The following is a 16927-nucleotide window of genomic DNA, read 5'->3' on the forward strand; positions in this document are numbered from 1 at the left end:
TAATTGAGTTTTGCTATAGTCCCTTCAAAGTTATTTTTTTTCCTTATTTATTAGTATTGGATGTTAATTATTATAAATGATAGGTGATGGCTGTCATTACTCTTTAAGCGCTGTTTTTGAAAAGGTTTAAGAAAATGATTTTAAACTTAACACAATTCAAATCTCATTTATTGGGGGTTTATATCACCTTCGATTCTCTCAGTCTTTCCGGTCGACAAAACTCATTGTCAACAAAAATAACCAATGTTTTAAAAATCGGATCGGACATCGAACCGGTAAGGATACTGGGTCACTGGTTCATTGGTCGAACCACCAGATCATTGGTCGAATCGCATGATAAATCGGATTAAGTCGAATTAAACCGGTGAAATGAACCAGTCTCTATAATAAAACTATATAGTTATTAAACCAGATTGAACCGGCTGACTCGCTCTCTAAAAAAATCATGACACCTAAAAAATGTAAAAAATTCAAAATATCATAATTTCACAAGTTTGATTTCTATAAATTCAAATTCTAAAAAAATTAAAATCAGATTGAAGACCAAGACTCTAAAAAATAATATATTAATACATTGTGTCATTAAATATTGAAATTTACATTTATTTTTTTGTCAACTAGTCTAATGACTTAAAGTGAATAAGTGAGTTGTCCGAGGTTCGAACCTTACCCCTACATATATTATGCAATGTTCCTACCAACCAAATTAAACTCACATGGACAAAAATTTACATATTTTAATACAACATGTCATTGCCATTCAAAAACAAAAATACAATGTCTCAAAATTTCACATGTCATCACACGTATTCCCTCCATCCGAAAATATAAGAGAAAATTGCTCTAAGAAAATTGATGTATTTAATTAAAAATTTAGATTAAATACATTAACTTTGTTTGACTAAATTTTCCTTATATTTTGGATCAGAGGGAGTATATGTTTTTAGTTTTACACATGCATACACGATGCATGCACCTATATATATATATATATATATATATATATATATATATATATATATATATATATATATATATATATATATATATATATGTTACTTTTGGTGAGATGACCTTAGGTTCTGTTTGATAAAATTAAGTTAGTTGATGGTTGATAGTTGATAAATTAACTTTTAACTGATAACTAAAAAATTAGTAAAACGAAATTAAAATGTTTGATAAATTTAGCTATTGTACGTATAAAATGACATAAAAGTAGAATGTTATTTTATGGAAAATGATAGATGGCACGACAAAATTTGTTGTCGACAGTGCACGATAAGTCCGTAATTTTTCATATTGATTTTTTCTCTTATTTTATTTGACTCAAAATCATTTGTTTAGTTTGTGTTGCATTCTTAATGAATTAGTAAACAAACAAACATCTCTCTTCAGGTAGTAGTGGTACTGCAAATTAATCCTTTTAATTATTTATCTTGTTAGTAAGTTGACATTTGGTTTTAAAAGATACTACGTGTAACTCTTGTGAAACGGATAAGCAAATATGGTGTTCATGGAATATGGTGTTTTATTACGTTGCCCTTACTTTTTATTTTTGTATTAGTTTATTTTACTTTTGAAACGGATAAGCAAGTATGAAATGAAAAAAATTTAAAGATCGTGCAAATTGGACGACATAGGACGTCGTGCTATATATATAGCACCGCTCTTATTTTATGTGAGTGAATATTTTGATAATTGGATAGTTTTTCAAATATTACGTTTGAAAAAGTCAACAATAAATATATTAGTCATACACTTTTAAAACAATTTTTTTTTGTCAAACACTTTTAAAACAAATTTAATACAACGGGTCCTTGAATATTTTCGTCAAATAAAGAAAATTGAATGTTGAAATTTCATGTCATATTTTGTACTCTATCCCAAAATATAAGTAAAAGTGAGTCAAAAAAAATTTGATGTATTTGGTTAAAGATTTAGACCAAATACATCCATTTCTGTTGACCAACTTTTGTTTATATTTTGAGACGAAGGGACTACCAATCACGATTCTTGAATATCGAGGTTGAAATTTTCACACATGCAAGCAGGATGCTTCTATATATATGTGTGACCTGGGCTATCCTAATTAAACGCATAAGCATAAAAGCAAAACAACTCTCAAAGAAAGATATAAAAGAAACAATAATGGATTTAGCACAGGTACTACACATGAATGGAGGTGTGGGAGAAGAAAGTTATGCAAACAACTCATTACTTCAGGTGTGTATCTATTTGTACAATATCATTAATTATTTTTAGGGATCATTATATAGTTTTTTTATGACAAAAATTATATAGCTTAAAAATTAGCAGAAACTATTTTGTAGTAGGAGTTTGGTAAAATGATTGGTGTGTTGAAATGATGGATAATCTTTTCACAAGGGTATTATAGGAAAATATAATTAACACAATTTGAATTTGAGACAAAACAAAAATTAAGTACAGAGAAATGATATTTTGACACGCTTTTTCTTACACAATCCATACACAAGGGAAGTTTGATAATATTCATCTCTTCTTCTTTTTCCTTTGTTTCGCTCTCTCTTTTGTGTATCTATTGTGTAAGAAAATGTGTATCAAAATATCATTCATCTTAAGTAAATGAGTATATATATCAGATGTGTTATTGAAAACAACTTTTCTTTGACAAAAATATGACACCATATAGAATTACTTTTTTATACCACTCAAAGCACGAAACTTGGGACATACAAAAATATTAAAAAAAACAAAAATTATATATTTGTTGTATAATCGTTAGAAAATAGTTGTTTGAATAACATTTTGGTATATATATATACAGCGAAAGACAATTTCTTTGACAAAACTTCTAAGAGATGAAGCCATAACCAACCTATGTTGCAAAACACTTCCCAATAGCTTGGCAATTGCAGATTTGGGTTGTTCTTATGGACCAAACACTTTGTTGGTGATCTCAGAAACTATTAAGAATGTGGAAAAACTTTATCAAGAAATGAAATATAAATCTCCAGAATATAAAGTCTTTTTGAACGATCTACCGGGAAACGACTTCAACAATATATTTCGATCCCTCGACACCTTCAAAGAAAATCTACATAATGAAATAGAAACTGAAATGGGTCCATGCTACTTCTTTGGAGCTCCCGGTTCCTTTTATGGGAGGATTTTTCCCGATAAAAGTTTGCATTTTGTCCATTCCTCTTATAGCCTTCAATTTTTATCTAAGGTTTGTTTATATTAACTCTCTTTTCTTATTCTTTTTTCGTATTCTTTGTACCTTTAATCAACTTTTCACCTCAATACTAATTTTCTCTTTATTTAATTTACTTCTATAGATTGGCGAAATATTGATAAATTTTATTGTTTTGGTACACTAATTAGGTTCCCGAGGGTCTAGACAACAATAAAGGTAACATTTACATGTCTAGCACAAGCCCCTCAAATGTCCTTAAGGCTTACTATGATCAATATAAAACAGATTTCTCTTATTTTCTCAAGTGCCGTGCCCAAGAATTAGTTGAAGGGGGTTGTTTATTTGTAACTTTAATTGGAAGACAATCTGAGGATCCATCAAGCAAGGAGTGTTCTTCCGTATGGGACCTTATGTCGATGGCTCTTAATGATATGGTTTTGCAGGTAAACTATATATGAGATATTTTAATATTTATTATGAATATGTCATCTCACCAAAAGGGTTTTAGCCTATATATTCCACCTTAGTAGTTAATACGTGGAGTGTCTGGGATTCAAACCCTAGCTAATGTGATATCCCTATCGACTGAGCTAAACTTACGGAGACAAATTACCTATTTATTTTTATCTTGACCATTTTTAAGCATTTGAAACATTAACTTGACATTATTATAATATGAATTATTCAACAATTGCTACAGGGAATTATAAATGAAGAAAAACTCAAAGATTTCAACATCCCTATCTATTATCCATCTCTATCTGAAGTGAAGTTGGAAATTCTCACAGAAGGATCATTTGTCATCAATCAATTGGAGTCTTCTCAAATAATTTTGAATGAACTTGATAATTATGAGGATGCTTTTGAGTTTACATCTAAAATTCCAGGATCACTCAAAAATGATGGATACAGTGTGGCACAATGCATAAGGGCAGTGGCGGAACCTTTGCTAGTTAGTCATTTTGGCGAAGATGTGACCAAAGAGGTTTTTAACCGCTTTCAGAAAAATGTAACTGATCATATGCCGAAAGATAGAACTAAGGTCACCAATATTACCATAGCATTGACTAGAATGCCATAATGAATAGGATTTTTGTGTGGGTTTTATATTAGTGGTTCAAAATGATTTTCAAAGTTTTGTGGTTGGTAGTTAAGTTGCATTTCCCGTAGTTGTGATATTATAATGGTGGTACCCATATGTAGTTTTTGGTTTATAATATTGACGATGAGGATCGAACGTAAGACCTCATACATATTACCTAAATCTCTTACCGCTAGATCAAACTTAATAGCTTTGTACGCGTACGTAGCTGTGATATTATAATAAATAAATTTTGTACTTTTTTTATTATTTTCATGTGTTTCTCTTTTGTTTTTTCTGCTGTTGTTTTTGTTGTTGTTGTTGGGTTGTGCTTGGACCTCTCCCTTGTGCTCCTCTAATGTGTGGGGTTAAAAATATACTATATATCGGTTGTTTGTACTTTTCTTAAATGTTTACCTTGCATGAATATACTAGATTTTAATCTTACGAAGAGAATTAATATTTGCATATATGTGTTAGTAATAATATTTCGACTTAAGGTATTGGGCTTTTATGTTAGATAATAATCTTAAGATCAAGGGGACCAAAACTCTTACAACCTTGAAACATGATTCGATACATCTTGAATCACTCGTTGCTTTTGCTGATGTTTTGGTTGGTGTGTGATGTCCGCCTTGGTGTTCCATTGTTGTAACATGTATGACTGCTGGAGGTAGTTGGATGCAAGGAGAGTTTGATATTGTAGCTTGTAAAACCACCTAAAATTTCAAGGTAGGTTAGAGACAAGGAAATCTTCAAGAGTACGGAAAGCTACAATTCGGAGGTTGAAGAGGGTACAATATAGGTTGTGGGTTGTCCTAAAAATCCAAGGGCAATTAGAGACAAGCATTTTTCAGGAGTACGGAGAGGTAGACTCCGAGGGCCGAAGGGGGTGGTGTAATCAAGTGGAGTTGCACGGTGGTTTGTGGGAAGTTGGCACCACCATCAATTAAAAGGCAAGCTGCAGATTGTTGGGTGATGACTATTTTGCAAGTGTACAAAATTGTTCAAGTAATAAATTAAGTAAGATCATCTCCATAAGGATTGTGTGTGCAACAACTAAATTATTATTAAATTAGTCTTTAAAGTTTGTTTGTATCAAAAGTATAAAAGAAAACAATAAAAGAAAATAATACAAGATAAGAAGGATAGTTAGGTTGTTTTGAATCTCTTCCCTTTTTCTACTCGGTAACCTGTTATTATATTTCACAATTCAAATTAAGTCTCGTTCATCACGACGAATTAACCCTTAAGTAGTAATAATCACTCCTGTGTCTTATTACCCTATTCACTATGAACAACTCCCTAATCCATTAGGTGAGATGAGAAATTATGAAAGCATTAAAGAACGTTAGTTCAAAAGTCACAACCGCAAACTACGTATCCTTACAATAGCCGCAAGTTATGTATCCCTACAATAACTTTGTTGAATAATTATCATCAATTCAAATAACAAGAGTCTCCCGAAAAAAAATTGATATCTAGATCAATTTCAATAATATGTATACTAATGAAAAGCATTAAACATAGATGATACTTAAATAATTAATATAGACGGAATTACAATAATATAATAACCAATTACACGATCAAGTAGTTTGAGGGAAGTTCATCTACTAAACCTAACATAAGGAAATTAGTTACTCATAAGCATAATTATAACAAAAGAGATAGAAAATTACACATACGAAATAACCTCGTTGAAGCGCGAGGAAAACTACTCCCGGTGATGAGAGATTGCCTTCCTAGAGAGCTTTTGGCTCTCCTTCCTTCTCCTCATTTGCTCTATTTATAGCAATTTGGACTTGGGACTCAAGTTACATCGTGGCCATCGTGTGGCCAACGTGGCACGATGAAAAAGATTTGTTTAATTAAATTACGATCTTTTCCTTTTTTATAACAAACCATCGTGGCCACGATGAGACTTTATAACTAGCTCTCGGCTTCAACACGAAAGTTGTATCTCTTTGTCTTAAATTTCCAACGCATGGTCACGGGCCTTAATCCGATACTCGTAGTTCAAGTTATGACATTTTTGCTACGATGTGGTATATTCAGCTCGTTTATTCGGTTTTTGCTCCTTTTTGTGTAATTTCTTCAACTATAGCTTCTTGGTCAAGTAACTTCATTCCTTAGGTATTTTCATACTTTTTGTCTTGAAAATTATTGAAAACTATCCTAAAAACTATCTAAAGACATCATATAAATTCCTGTCATCATTGGGATTTGCCTTGGTAATTGAATGATGAAGGAAAGCAGTTTTGCAACTGCCTCTGGCACTAGGTGCAGAGAAGTTGGCTCCAGGCACAATCGGGAATATGCAAGCTTGGTCTGTTTTTCTATCACTTTAATTTGGCAATCTGAAAATAATGTCATGGAATATTCTTAGAGTTGGTTTTCTTGTATTGATTAAACTGGAATAAATAGTTGTTCATATTTCTCAATTTTGTTTGTAAAGGTCGTGTGGTTGTTCTAAGGCTTTGCTGTTGAATGGGTGCTACTCATTTGTTTAATAGGGAGGATATGTTCTTTGTTGCTGCTCCACCATTGTATCAGGTGGAATTGGTTGTGTTTATTTGCACCCCTTGTGCATTTTTCAATTTTAATAAAACTTTTGCTTTTTTTTTTTAAAAAAAAAGCAATTGTTATAATCTCCACATAAATGATTATATTATTTTATTTTTAAGAAAAAATAAAATCATAGTGCAAAGACATCACATAGATAATATATTAACAACCCACAACCATCACCAATCAATTTTAATACCCAATACTTATCATTTAATAAATATAAGGATAAATACACTTTGGGGGACTATGCCAAAACCCAATTATACAATTCAAAAGATCAACAACATATACCTCTTTAGAGGAGGACAACTACCACTGATTGTGCGCGTTTTCTTCGATCTTATTCTTCTTCATTGCTTTGCTCTGCTCTACTGAAAGTGAAAGCAATCGTGAGAGAAACGGCAGCAAGCGGAGGAGCTTTTTTTGATGCTTGCTTCTATTTCTTCATCTTAAGGGATTGTCTCTATAATTCTCTTGATTATTGGGTTATCAATTGGAACTGTGATGCTGTTCAAGGGTAAGAAATCTCTCTCTTAAACAATTTCATCAGCTCCTATGCAAATCTCGGCTCAATTACCTATGCCCGCAGGGTGTTCGATCAAATGCTTCACCCAAATCTAATTTCAAATAAGACCCAATAAAACACAATTGAATCTGTACTCTTTTCCCCTTCTCTAGGTTTTATCCCACTGGGTTTTACTAGGAAGGTTTTTTAACGAGACAAATGTTTTTTTTGTTTTGTTTTGCCATTGATACAATTTTTATCTCCTTATATGACTTCTCCCTCCTTTCTCACATTTTTCAACGTTGGTTGACTAGCCAAACGAGAGTTTAAAGTCCTAGCCCGGTTTATCCGGCAACAGGGTTACCCTCGGTTAGGGACCAGTTTTGGCGAAGCAATCGAACGGCGAAAAGTTTTCTTATGAAGGATGGGGGACGATGTTCATCAATGGAAAACGGTGCAAGGTAGACGCAGGAAAGGATCGCAAAAGAAATCAGACATTGCAACATCAATATCATCGCTCAACGAACACCTAGATGATATCACGACATACTTTTTTACGAGCTTCCCGGACAGTTTCGGTGCACTTGCCATGCTCAGAGCATTCAAATATTATGGCAACGTTACAGAAGTTGCAATTCCTACCAAACGCGATGTGGGAGGTAGAAGATTTGGATTCACACGGTTTGCTCGAGTAACGGATATCCGTGGTTTTGAATTGGAATTAGACAACATCATCATCGGCCAGGAGGGGAGAGGAGATTCGATTGTAACCAGGTAAGAAAGGAGGGTAGGAGGAGCAGGAGGGATGAAGAACAACATGACAAGGCGGCGAACGAACAATCACTAGCTGGAACTTTATTATTTCCCTGTAAAGAGGCGCCCAGATAATTTGCCCATGCGGTCAAAACTGGAAAATTATCACGTCAACCAGGCGCACAATCCATTGTTTTGTCATATGAGGCAGCCAAGGAGGACATGGAGAAATTACAAAAGGCGTTTGTCGGGGTAGTACACGAGTCGGGTATGACGTATAACATTCAATCAGCCTTTCATAGACAAGGATATTTTGGTGTCAAAGTTACCCCTTTAGGTGCAAACTTAGCACTTTTAGAAGGACAGGAGGATGGTGAAGTCGAAACTATAATGGATGACGCTAAAGGATGGTTGGATCAATGGTTAAGGTGATTCGATCATGGTGTCCCAGTGATTTAGATGTTGAACGAACTGTTTGGTTGAGGATTTACGGGGTTCCTTCCCATGCATGGAATATGGTTTTTTTGCCCAATTATTTAAACCATGGGGTTCGTTTATTAACGAAGATGAAGGTACATTGAAGAAAAGCACAATGGATGTTGCACGTCTCATGATTCGCACGTCGTGTCAACAAATCATTGACGAGTTCATTGATGTTAAAGTCAATGGTGATGTTTACCATCTTCGTGTTCTGGAAGACTCTTATGGGCCTACGCGTATCATGATTCCTCAAAAAAATGGTAACGAGGGACGAGATTCGAGCGTCGAGTCGGAAGAAGATGAGGAGGAGGAGGTTCGGGGGATGTGGACGGAAGGGGACATGGAGGATAGAGAATCGGAGGTGGGAGAGTTATTAGTTTTAAAGTCAGCCTCTAATGCTAATATTGTACAAGTTAATTAATATCTCAGGCCCAAATTTGGGTAGTAACAATGATAAGGAGGAAGGGAAGGAAAATTCAAAATGTGTGGATGGGGTTAGAAGCAAGGAGGATAATAGGTTACTGGATGGTGGTATTTTGTTGGGACATGAGGATGGTGCAGGTGGGACACAACATACTAGCAACACTAATTTATCTATCACAGGTGGTGTGGTTAGAAATAAGACCTAATCTGCAGAGGTGAGCTGTTTGCAACTTTCTCTAGTATCTGAAGGAGGGGGTGAAGGTCACAGAACAAGGGGCGTTTACAATGATGGCCCACGAAATGTTTATATTAAGTTGACCAAAGCAGGCGCAATTGGTAACCAAGACGCACAAGGGAAAGGCATGACTCGCATTCACCCAACACCTGCAAAAGTTAGAAAACATCAACACACTATCCAAAACTTCAACTTGAAGATTCCAAATCCAAACTTATCGATTTCGACTTTTCGTGCTAACCCAATCGAGGATGAGGTTTCATCTTGTCGTTCTGTGTTTGAGTTCAATGGTGTAACGCGCAACCCTCCTTCGCAACATCGTTCGAGCAAGAAACCAGCTTCATCTTTGTCATCGATCGGCGAGATTCTCTATTGTAGTTCTATTAGTTCGTCAAATTTTCACAATTGCAACCGAAGATTTATGGAGAAATATGATTAGGAATCGGCTCAGAAGTTATGGCAGGGAGCGACGGAGTTAGGGGTAGTGGGTGAAGAGGTGGAGGAAACCTATGTCGAAAAAATTCTCAATAATGAAAAGAGCGATGAAGCAGCGAGACGTTTGAGGGAGCAGCATAACACGGTTTTATAATGAAGATTATGTCTCTTAATTTGAGGGCGTGGGGTGACGCGGCGAAACAACGTCGACTGAGTTCATTATTACATTCAGGTGCATTCGATATGTGCTTATTACAAGAAACAAAAAGATCTGCTTTCATTTATTCTTTGATACGCGGTTTGTGGGGATATAAAGAGGTTGTTTGGGTAGCTAAAGAATCAATCGGTCTCTCTGGTGGTATGTTATCTATTTAGAATAAAGATTTATTTTCTTTTCGTTTTAGCTTTACCGGTGTTGGTTTTCTGGGTATTTGTGTGGAATAGAAAAATAGGTTGTTGTATATTGTGAATATCTATTCTCCCTGTTCGTTGGCTGGTAAACGAAAATTATGGAAGGATTTGGTAGAATTTAAATCAAACAATGCTTTCGGAGATTGAGTTTTAGGGGGTGATTTTAATGCTATATCGAAGAGTGGAGAAAGAAGAGGTAATAGTGGCAGTAGGAGTTTGTCGGAGAGATCAGAATTTTCCCTTTTCATGGAGGCTATGTAAGTGATCGATATCCCGGTTCTAGGGAAGAAATTTACTTGGTTCAATTCTGATGGTTCAGCAATGAGCAGATTGGATCGATTCCTTTTATCTGAAGGTTTTATTCACCAAGGAGGTATATCTTATCAATGGATGGTGACCGCGATATTTCTGACCATTGCCCTATTTGGTTAGAATGTTCTAATCATAACTGGGGGCCTAAACCCTTTAAATTCAACAGTTGTTGGGTTGATCATCCAGAATTCTTTGATCTTGTGAAAAACATTTGGGCGCAATCCGATGTAAGAGGAACAAAGACTTTCGTTATTTTAGAAAAGATGAAGAGATTGAAAGAAGCGTTGAAGAAGTGGAATCGAGATGTTTTTGGTTTTAAGGATCTGTGTATTGACAAAACAGTGAGGGAATTGAACGAGGTAGAGGACTTAATTGCAAATGGGGGTGTCGACCCGACTGATTTAAACTCGAAGGAGTTGGTTAGGAATTTTTGGGAGCAAATTCATTCTACAGAGAGTCTTCTTCGTCAAAAATCTAGAACGAAGTAGATTCAAGAAGGAGATTCTAATTCACGTTTTTTCCATTCAAGTATAAAGGGGCGTCGTCGCCGTAATCAGATCGTTATGTTAAAGCAAGGAGAGGCCTGGCTAGAAGGAGTGGCAGCTATTAAAAAAGAAGAGAAGAATCACTTTGTTAAGCATCTTTCGGAAGACTGGAATTCTAGACCTTTTCTTCAAGGTGTTGATTTTAATTCTTTATCAGTCGATGACAATGCTTTTCTTTTAGCTCCTTTCGATGAAGCAGAAGTAAAAGAAACAATGTGGAGTTGTGACGGTAACAAGAACCCGGATCCAGATGGTTTTAATCTTCATTTTTTCAAGGTGTGCTGGCCAATTGTGAAAAAAGATTTGATGAACTTTCTAACTGAATTTCATGAGAAAGCTGCTTTACCAAGGGTTGTGACTGCTTCTTTTTTGACACTTATTCCAAAGAAGGATCATCCGCAGGATCTTTTTGATTACCGCCCTATTTGTTTGATCGGGAGCTTGTATAAAATTCTTTCAAAAATATTGGCGAATTGTTTGAAAAAGGTGTTGGGAAAATTGATCTACTCTTGTCAATCGGCTTTTCTACCACAGCGTCAGATTTTAGATGGGGTGCTGGTTCTTAATGAAGTCATCGATCTCGCCAAACGTAGGAAAGATAATTGTCTGTTGTTCAAAGTTGATTTTGAACGCATTTATGATACAGTCAACTGGGGTTTTTTGGATCGCATGATGTCTAAAATGGGTTTCTCGGAAGGTTGGTTAAAATGGATGCGAGCATGTATCTTCGAAATTTCAATGTCCATATTGGTTAACGGCAGTCCTACTGAAGATTTCAAAGTGGGAAGAGGTTTACGTCTGGGTGATTCATTATCTCCGTTCTTATTTCTTATTGTCGCAGAAGGCTTGGCAATTATGATGAAGAAAGCTGTTGATGTAGGCAGGTTCAGGGGCTTTAAGGTAAATGCCAATCTTCACTTCCAATTGTTACAATTCGCGGATGATACCATTATAATGGGAGAAGACAGTTGGAAGAATTTTTGGACTATTAAGTCTATGCTTAGAGGTTTTGAACTGGTGTCCGGTTTAAAAATTAATTTTGTGAAGAGTAAACTCTACGGTATCAATGTGGGTGCAAGACTTCTTGAAGTTGGGGCCTCTTTTTTATCTTGTAATACGGCGACAATTCCCTTTAAATTTTTGGGAATACCGGTAGGAGCTAATCCACCAAGGAGAGAGACTTGGAAACCTGTTGTGGAGGCTATGACTAAACGTTTGAATTCTTGGCATAGCCGTCATTTGTCCTTCGGTGGTCACATCACTCTGATCAATTCTGTTTTGGCTAGTATACCTCTTTATTTTTTCTCTTTTTTCAGGGCTCCTTGTTGTGTGCTAAAAAGTATCGAGAAAATTCAGCGGGACTTTTTGTGGGGTGGTGGTGCAGAGAAGAGAAAGGTATGCTGGGTTAAATGGGATCAAATTGGTTTACCTAAGGAGAAATGTGGTTTAGGGGTAAAAAATCTCGAACTCTTTAATTTGGCTTTGCTTAGCAAGTGGAAGTGGCGTTTTTTGAATCACGATAATGCAATTTGGGCTGACTTGCTTCATTACCATTATGGTCACCTACCTTCTCTATTGCTGAGTGGTCTTGATATTACGCCTAGTGCACACTCCTCTTTGTGGTGGCGTGATATTATTAGTCTCGGGTGCGGGATGAGTGATAGTTGGTTTAAATCCAATATTAGTTGTTGCGTTGGTAACGGTAATAACATTGGATTTTGGCAATTTAAATGGTACGGAAACCAGGTTTTTTGTGATCTTTTTCCTGATTTGTATGCTAAAGAAGCGATCAAGAATGTTAAGGTTTCTGAACGTCTGCGAGGAAATGGTTTAGTGCCGTTATGGAGGTGGAATTGGTCTGAATCGTTGAGTGTGAACGAAGCTCGGCAGCTTACTGAATTACAAGGTCTGTTCGATGGTTTTTCCCTCCATAACAATAATCACGATCAGTGGCGCTGGATTCCGGATTCGAATGGATTGTTCACGATTAAATCCTGTTACACGTATTTATTAGACCTGCGGCAGGTACAACTTCAAGATGCTCTTGTGCTCGAGGCCATTCAGCGCCTTTGGAAGTCGGATGTTCCTTCGAAAGTAAATGTTTTCGGTTGGATGTTATTATTAAATAGATTACCAACTAGAACAGCTCTTCATCATCGTGGTATTTTGACTAATCATCATGAATTATCATGCGTCTTTTGTTTTCAACAAGCTGAGAACGAAAATCATCTTTTCATTTCATGTCCTTTTAGTAAGGGAGTATGGAATAAAGTTTTATCTTGGTTAGGGACATCGTTACAAACCGGAGTCGAAGGTAGAGATCATTTTCATTTATTTGGTGATTTGTTCAAAATGAAAGACAAAGGTCGTGTCCGGTACTTGGTATGGTTGGCAACCACTTGGAATATTTAGAATCTTCGCAATAAAGTAATTTTTCAGGGCAATATTCCGGATGTTTCGTCATTATTGGAGTCAATCAAACTTCATTCTTAGTTGTGGTTCACTAGTCGGTATGGGTGTATGACTTGTATTCCTTTTCCTTTTTGGTGTTTAAATCCTATGTCTTGTATTATGAGCACTTAGTTTAGTGCTCTTTGTTGTAAGGGTTTGATTATAAAAAAAAACATATACCTCTTTAAAAACCATATTAGTAAAATACCAAAGAGATAAAACTCAACGAAAAAAAATAGTGTATAATAAAATAACAAAGTAAAAAGAAAGCCAATTTTAAGTCACTGAAACAACATTAATAACGAAAGAGATATAAACAGAAAAGTATTGATATTTGAAATTGGCTATACCATCAAGATATTTGAAATTACCAACCAACAAAACTTTGAATATCATTTTGAACCACAAATATAAAACCCACACACAAATGCTATCGTTATGGCATTTTAGTCAATACCACAGTAATATTCATGTAGACCTACTTGGTTAAATTATTGAAAATGTTAATTTGTATATAATTTTTTATAAAGAAAATATAAAATATAATATTTATATTATTAGGTCGAATTAATGTAAGATTAGGTCATGACCTACATGACATAGTTGACCTAACAATTTATATTATACTAGTGGATAGTGAGATTAAGTCGAATGTCATTATCGGAGTTCGAACTATGATCATTTCCCTTGTATGTGTATTTTTAATTACTTGTCATTTCGTCTATCTATAAAACAAAAAATAGGCTATGTCGTACAACTTTTGGTGAGATGGCCTATTCATAATATATACTAAGGCTCTATTTGGTAAAATTAAGTAGTTGATAGCTGATAAGTTAGATTTTAACCGATAACTGAAAAGTTAGTAGAAAGAAAGTAAAATATTTGATAAATTTAACTGTTGTAAGTATAAAATGACATAAAAGTACATTTTTATTTTATTTGAGTGACTAAAGGTATTTTGTTTTGGTAAACTAAAGGTATCATCCGCGCGCAACTACGAAGACTAATCCTCTCGAGGTAACTGAGAACCATTTAAGGGGTTGACCTCTCCCAACAAATATTTCTCCATACGCACCGTCCGGGGATCGAACCCAGGATCAAATGGTTAAGGGACCCAAGTATCTACCACTTGTGCCACATTATGTTGGTAGTGAGTAGTTATTTTTCTTAAAAATAAATAAAGGTAAAAAGCTATCAGCTAATGCAAAAAGCTTGTTACCAAACACCTTTAATTTTATAAAACAAGCTTATAAGCTAATATAATAATTTATAAGTTAGCTTATCAGTGTTACCAAACAAACAATATTAAGGCCCGATTTGGTAAAATTAAGCTATTGAAATGACATAAAAAAGATATGTTTAATTAATATTTAATTTTTTTTAAGTAAGATGGTAGGGCTAAAATTGAAACAAAATTGATAAGTTATAAGCTAATAAAATAAGCTATAAGCTCTTTTTGAAAACATTTACCAAACATGTCTTTTTTTATCTTATAAGCTATAAGTTATAAACTCAAAATCTGGCCTTATCAAACAATCAAGCTATAAGCTGAAAAGCTAGCTGATAGCTGAAAAAACTAGCTTATACGTGATAACTGAAAACCGATAGCTTATAACTACAAACTAATAGAATAAAATTAAAGTGTTTGTCAAATTTAACTGTTTAAAGTATAAAATAAAATAAAAGTATATGATTAGTGGTAGTTATTATATTTAAAAAATAAAGCAATAATAAAATAAAATAAAAATAATAAGGTAAAAATGAGATAAAATGTAAAAAGCTATAAGGTATAAACTCAAATGCTACTTAAAATAACTTCTCAAAAAACGTCACATTTTTATCAAAACAATAGGAGTAAACTATAAACCAACTTTCTAGACTTACCAAACAAAATACTAAATATATATCATATAAGTTTACCTCCAAAACCATATCATTAAGAGCCACCGACATAAAATCCCATATGTAAGAAATCTCCTTGCTTGATGGATCCTCAGATTGTCTGCCAATTAAAGTTACAAATAAACAACCCCCTTCAACTAATTCTTGGGCTAGGCACTTGAGAAAATAAGAGAAATTTTTTTTACATAAAATTACAATTATCGATTAAAATTAAATTAAAATAATAAGCACTTAACAATTGAAGCACTCCAAATGCACGTTCGATGTCCTTCCGATATCCCTCCTAATATTTTGCAAATAACTTATCGGGTTCACTTTGAGGAAGTCTAATCGATTTGACGAAAGTTGGATAAGAAGGGTAGATATCATCAGCTAGATAATATGTCATATTATAGGAACGTTGATTCACAAAGAAATTAACGGTGAGAGCATTTCCCTGTTCCACGTCATCAAACACTGATGACTGCTCTAGAAAGTTTATATCGTTCAACTGCTTCAAAAGTGGCATCCAAAAAAGGCATGTCAGGTCCATAAATCATGAGATACAACTGCTTCAAGAATAACTGTGATGGTTCCATAAAAAAAAGACTAATACTTCAAGATTAACACTAATAGGAAGATAATAATAAGATTATCATAGTGAAAAAATCCGTTTTTTTTCTGTGTCCAAATCAAATGAACCAAGTCCCTATTTCAGTGACTACACACCTCCGGTTTTATATTTCCAGCCATCCGCAACAAGTTGTGTTGACTAAACTGGAATGGATAGTTGTTCATATTTCTCAATTTTGTTTGTAAAGGCCGTGTGGTTGTTCTAAGGCTTTGCTGTTGAATGGGTGCTACTCATTTGTTTAATAGGGAGGGTGTTCTTTGTTGCTGCTCCTCCATTGTATCAGGTGGAATTGGTTGTGTTTATTTGCACCCCTTATGCATTTTTCAATTTTAATAAAACTTTTGCTTTTTCAAAAAAAAAAAAAATTTAGCAATTGTTATAATCTCCACAAAAATGATTATATTATTTTATTTTTAAGAAAAAATAAAATCATAGTGCAAAGACATCACATGGTTAATATATTGACACCCCACAACCATCACCAATCAATTTTAATACCTAATACTTAATATTTTATAAATATAAGGATAAATACACTTTGGGGGGCTATGCCAAAACCCAATTATACAATTCAAAAGATCAACAACATATAACTCTTTAAAAATCTTATTAGTAAAATACCAAAGAGATAAAACTCAATGAAGAAAAAAAAAGTGCATAATAAAATAACAAAAGTAAAAAGAAAGCCAATCTTAAAGTCCACTAAAACAACCATTAATATCGAAAGAGATATCAACAGAAGAGTATTGATATTTAAAATTGGCTATACCATCAAGACATTTTTTTTATAAGCGGAGAATGAATTATGAGGAGTACAAGGGGTACCCAACCCTTATAATTCTAAAAGAAGTCATTAGATGCTAAAAATGCAAGATAATGGATCTTTACACTAAATCTGAAAATACAAGAGAAGACTTAGAAATTATTCTACCAACAAACCAAAACCAGGAGATATAAATAATTTGATCCACTAATGATTGCAAGTTAATGACATCTCCTCTAAACATTATATTATTACGGGCTCGCCACAAG

The 16927-nt window shown here is 34.3% G+C and overlaps 1 protein-coding gene across 1 annotated transcript; it reads left to right on the forward strand.

The window, feature by feature from the left end:
• Positions 1–2069: 2069 nt before the first annotated feature.
• Positions 2070–4529, forward strand: LOC123921346 (S-adenosyl-L-methionine:benzoic acid/salicylic acid carboxyl methyltransferase 3-like). The gene is made up of 4 exons (XM_045973841.1): positions 2070–2223; positions 2807–3211; positions 3367–3621; positions 3879–4529. Exons 1-4 carry the CDS (start codon positions 2149–2151, stop codon positions 4257–4259), a joined length of 1116 nt encoding a protein of 371 aa, XP_045829797.1. The 5' UTR covers positions 2070–2148; the 3' UTR covers positions 4260–4529.
• Positions 4530–16927: the final 12398 nt, after the last annotated feature.

Source organism: Trifolium pratense, linkage group LG4 (genome assembly GCF_020283565.1).
Source record: "Trifolium pratense cultivar HEN17-A07 linkage group LG4, ARS_RC_1.1, whole genome shotgun sequence".
Lineage (NCBI taxonomy): Eukaryota > Viridiplantae > Streptophyta > Magnoliopsida > Fabales > Fabaceae > Trifolium > Trifolium pratense.

Coding starts and splice junctions, on each gene's coding strand:
- LOC123921346 (XM_045973841.1), top strand. CDS start 2,149: ATGGATTTAGCACAGGTACTACACATGAATGGAGGTGTGGGAGAAGAA. Junction 3,212..3,366: donor GCCTTCAATTTTTATCTAAG/GTTTGTTTATAT, acceptor TACACTAATTAG/GTTCCCGAGGGTCTAGACAA. Junction 3,622..3,878: donor TTAATGATATGGTTTTGCAG/GTAAACTATATA, acceptor CAATTGCTACAG/GGAATTATAAATGAAGAAAA.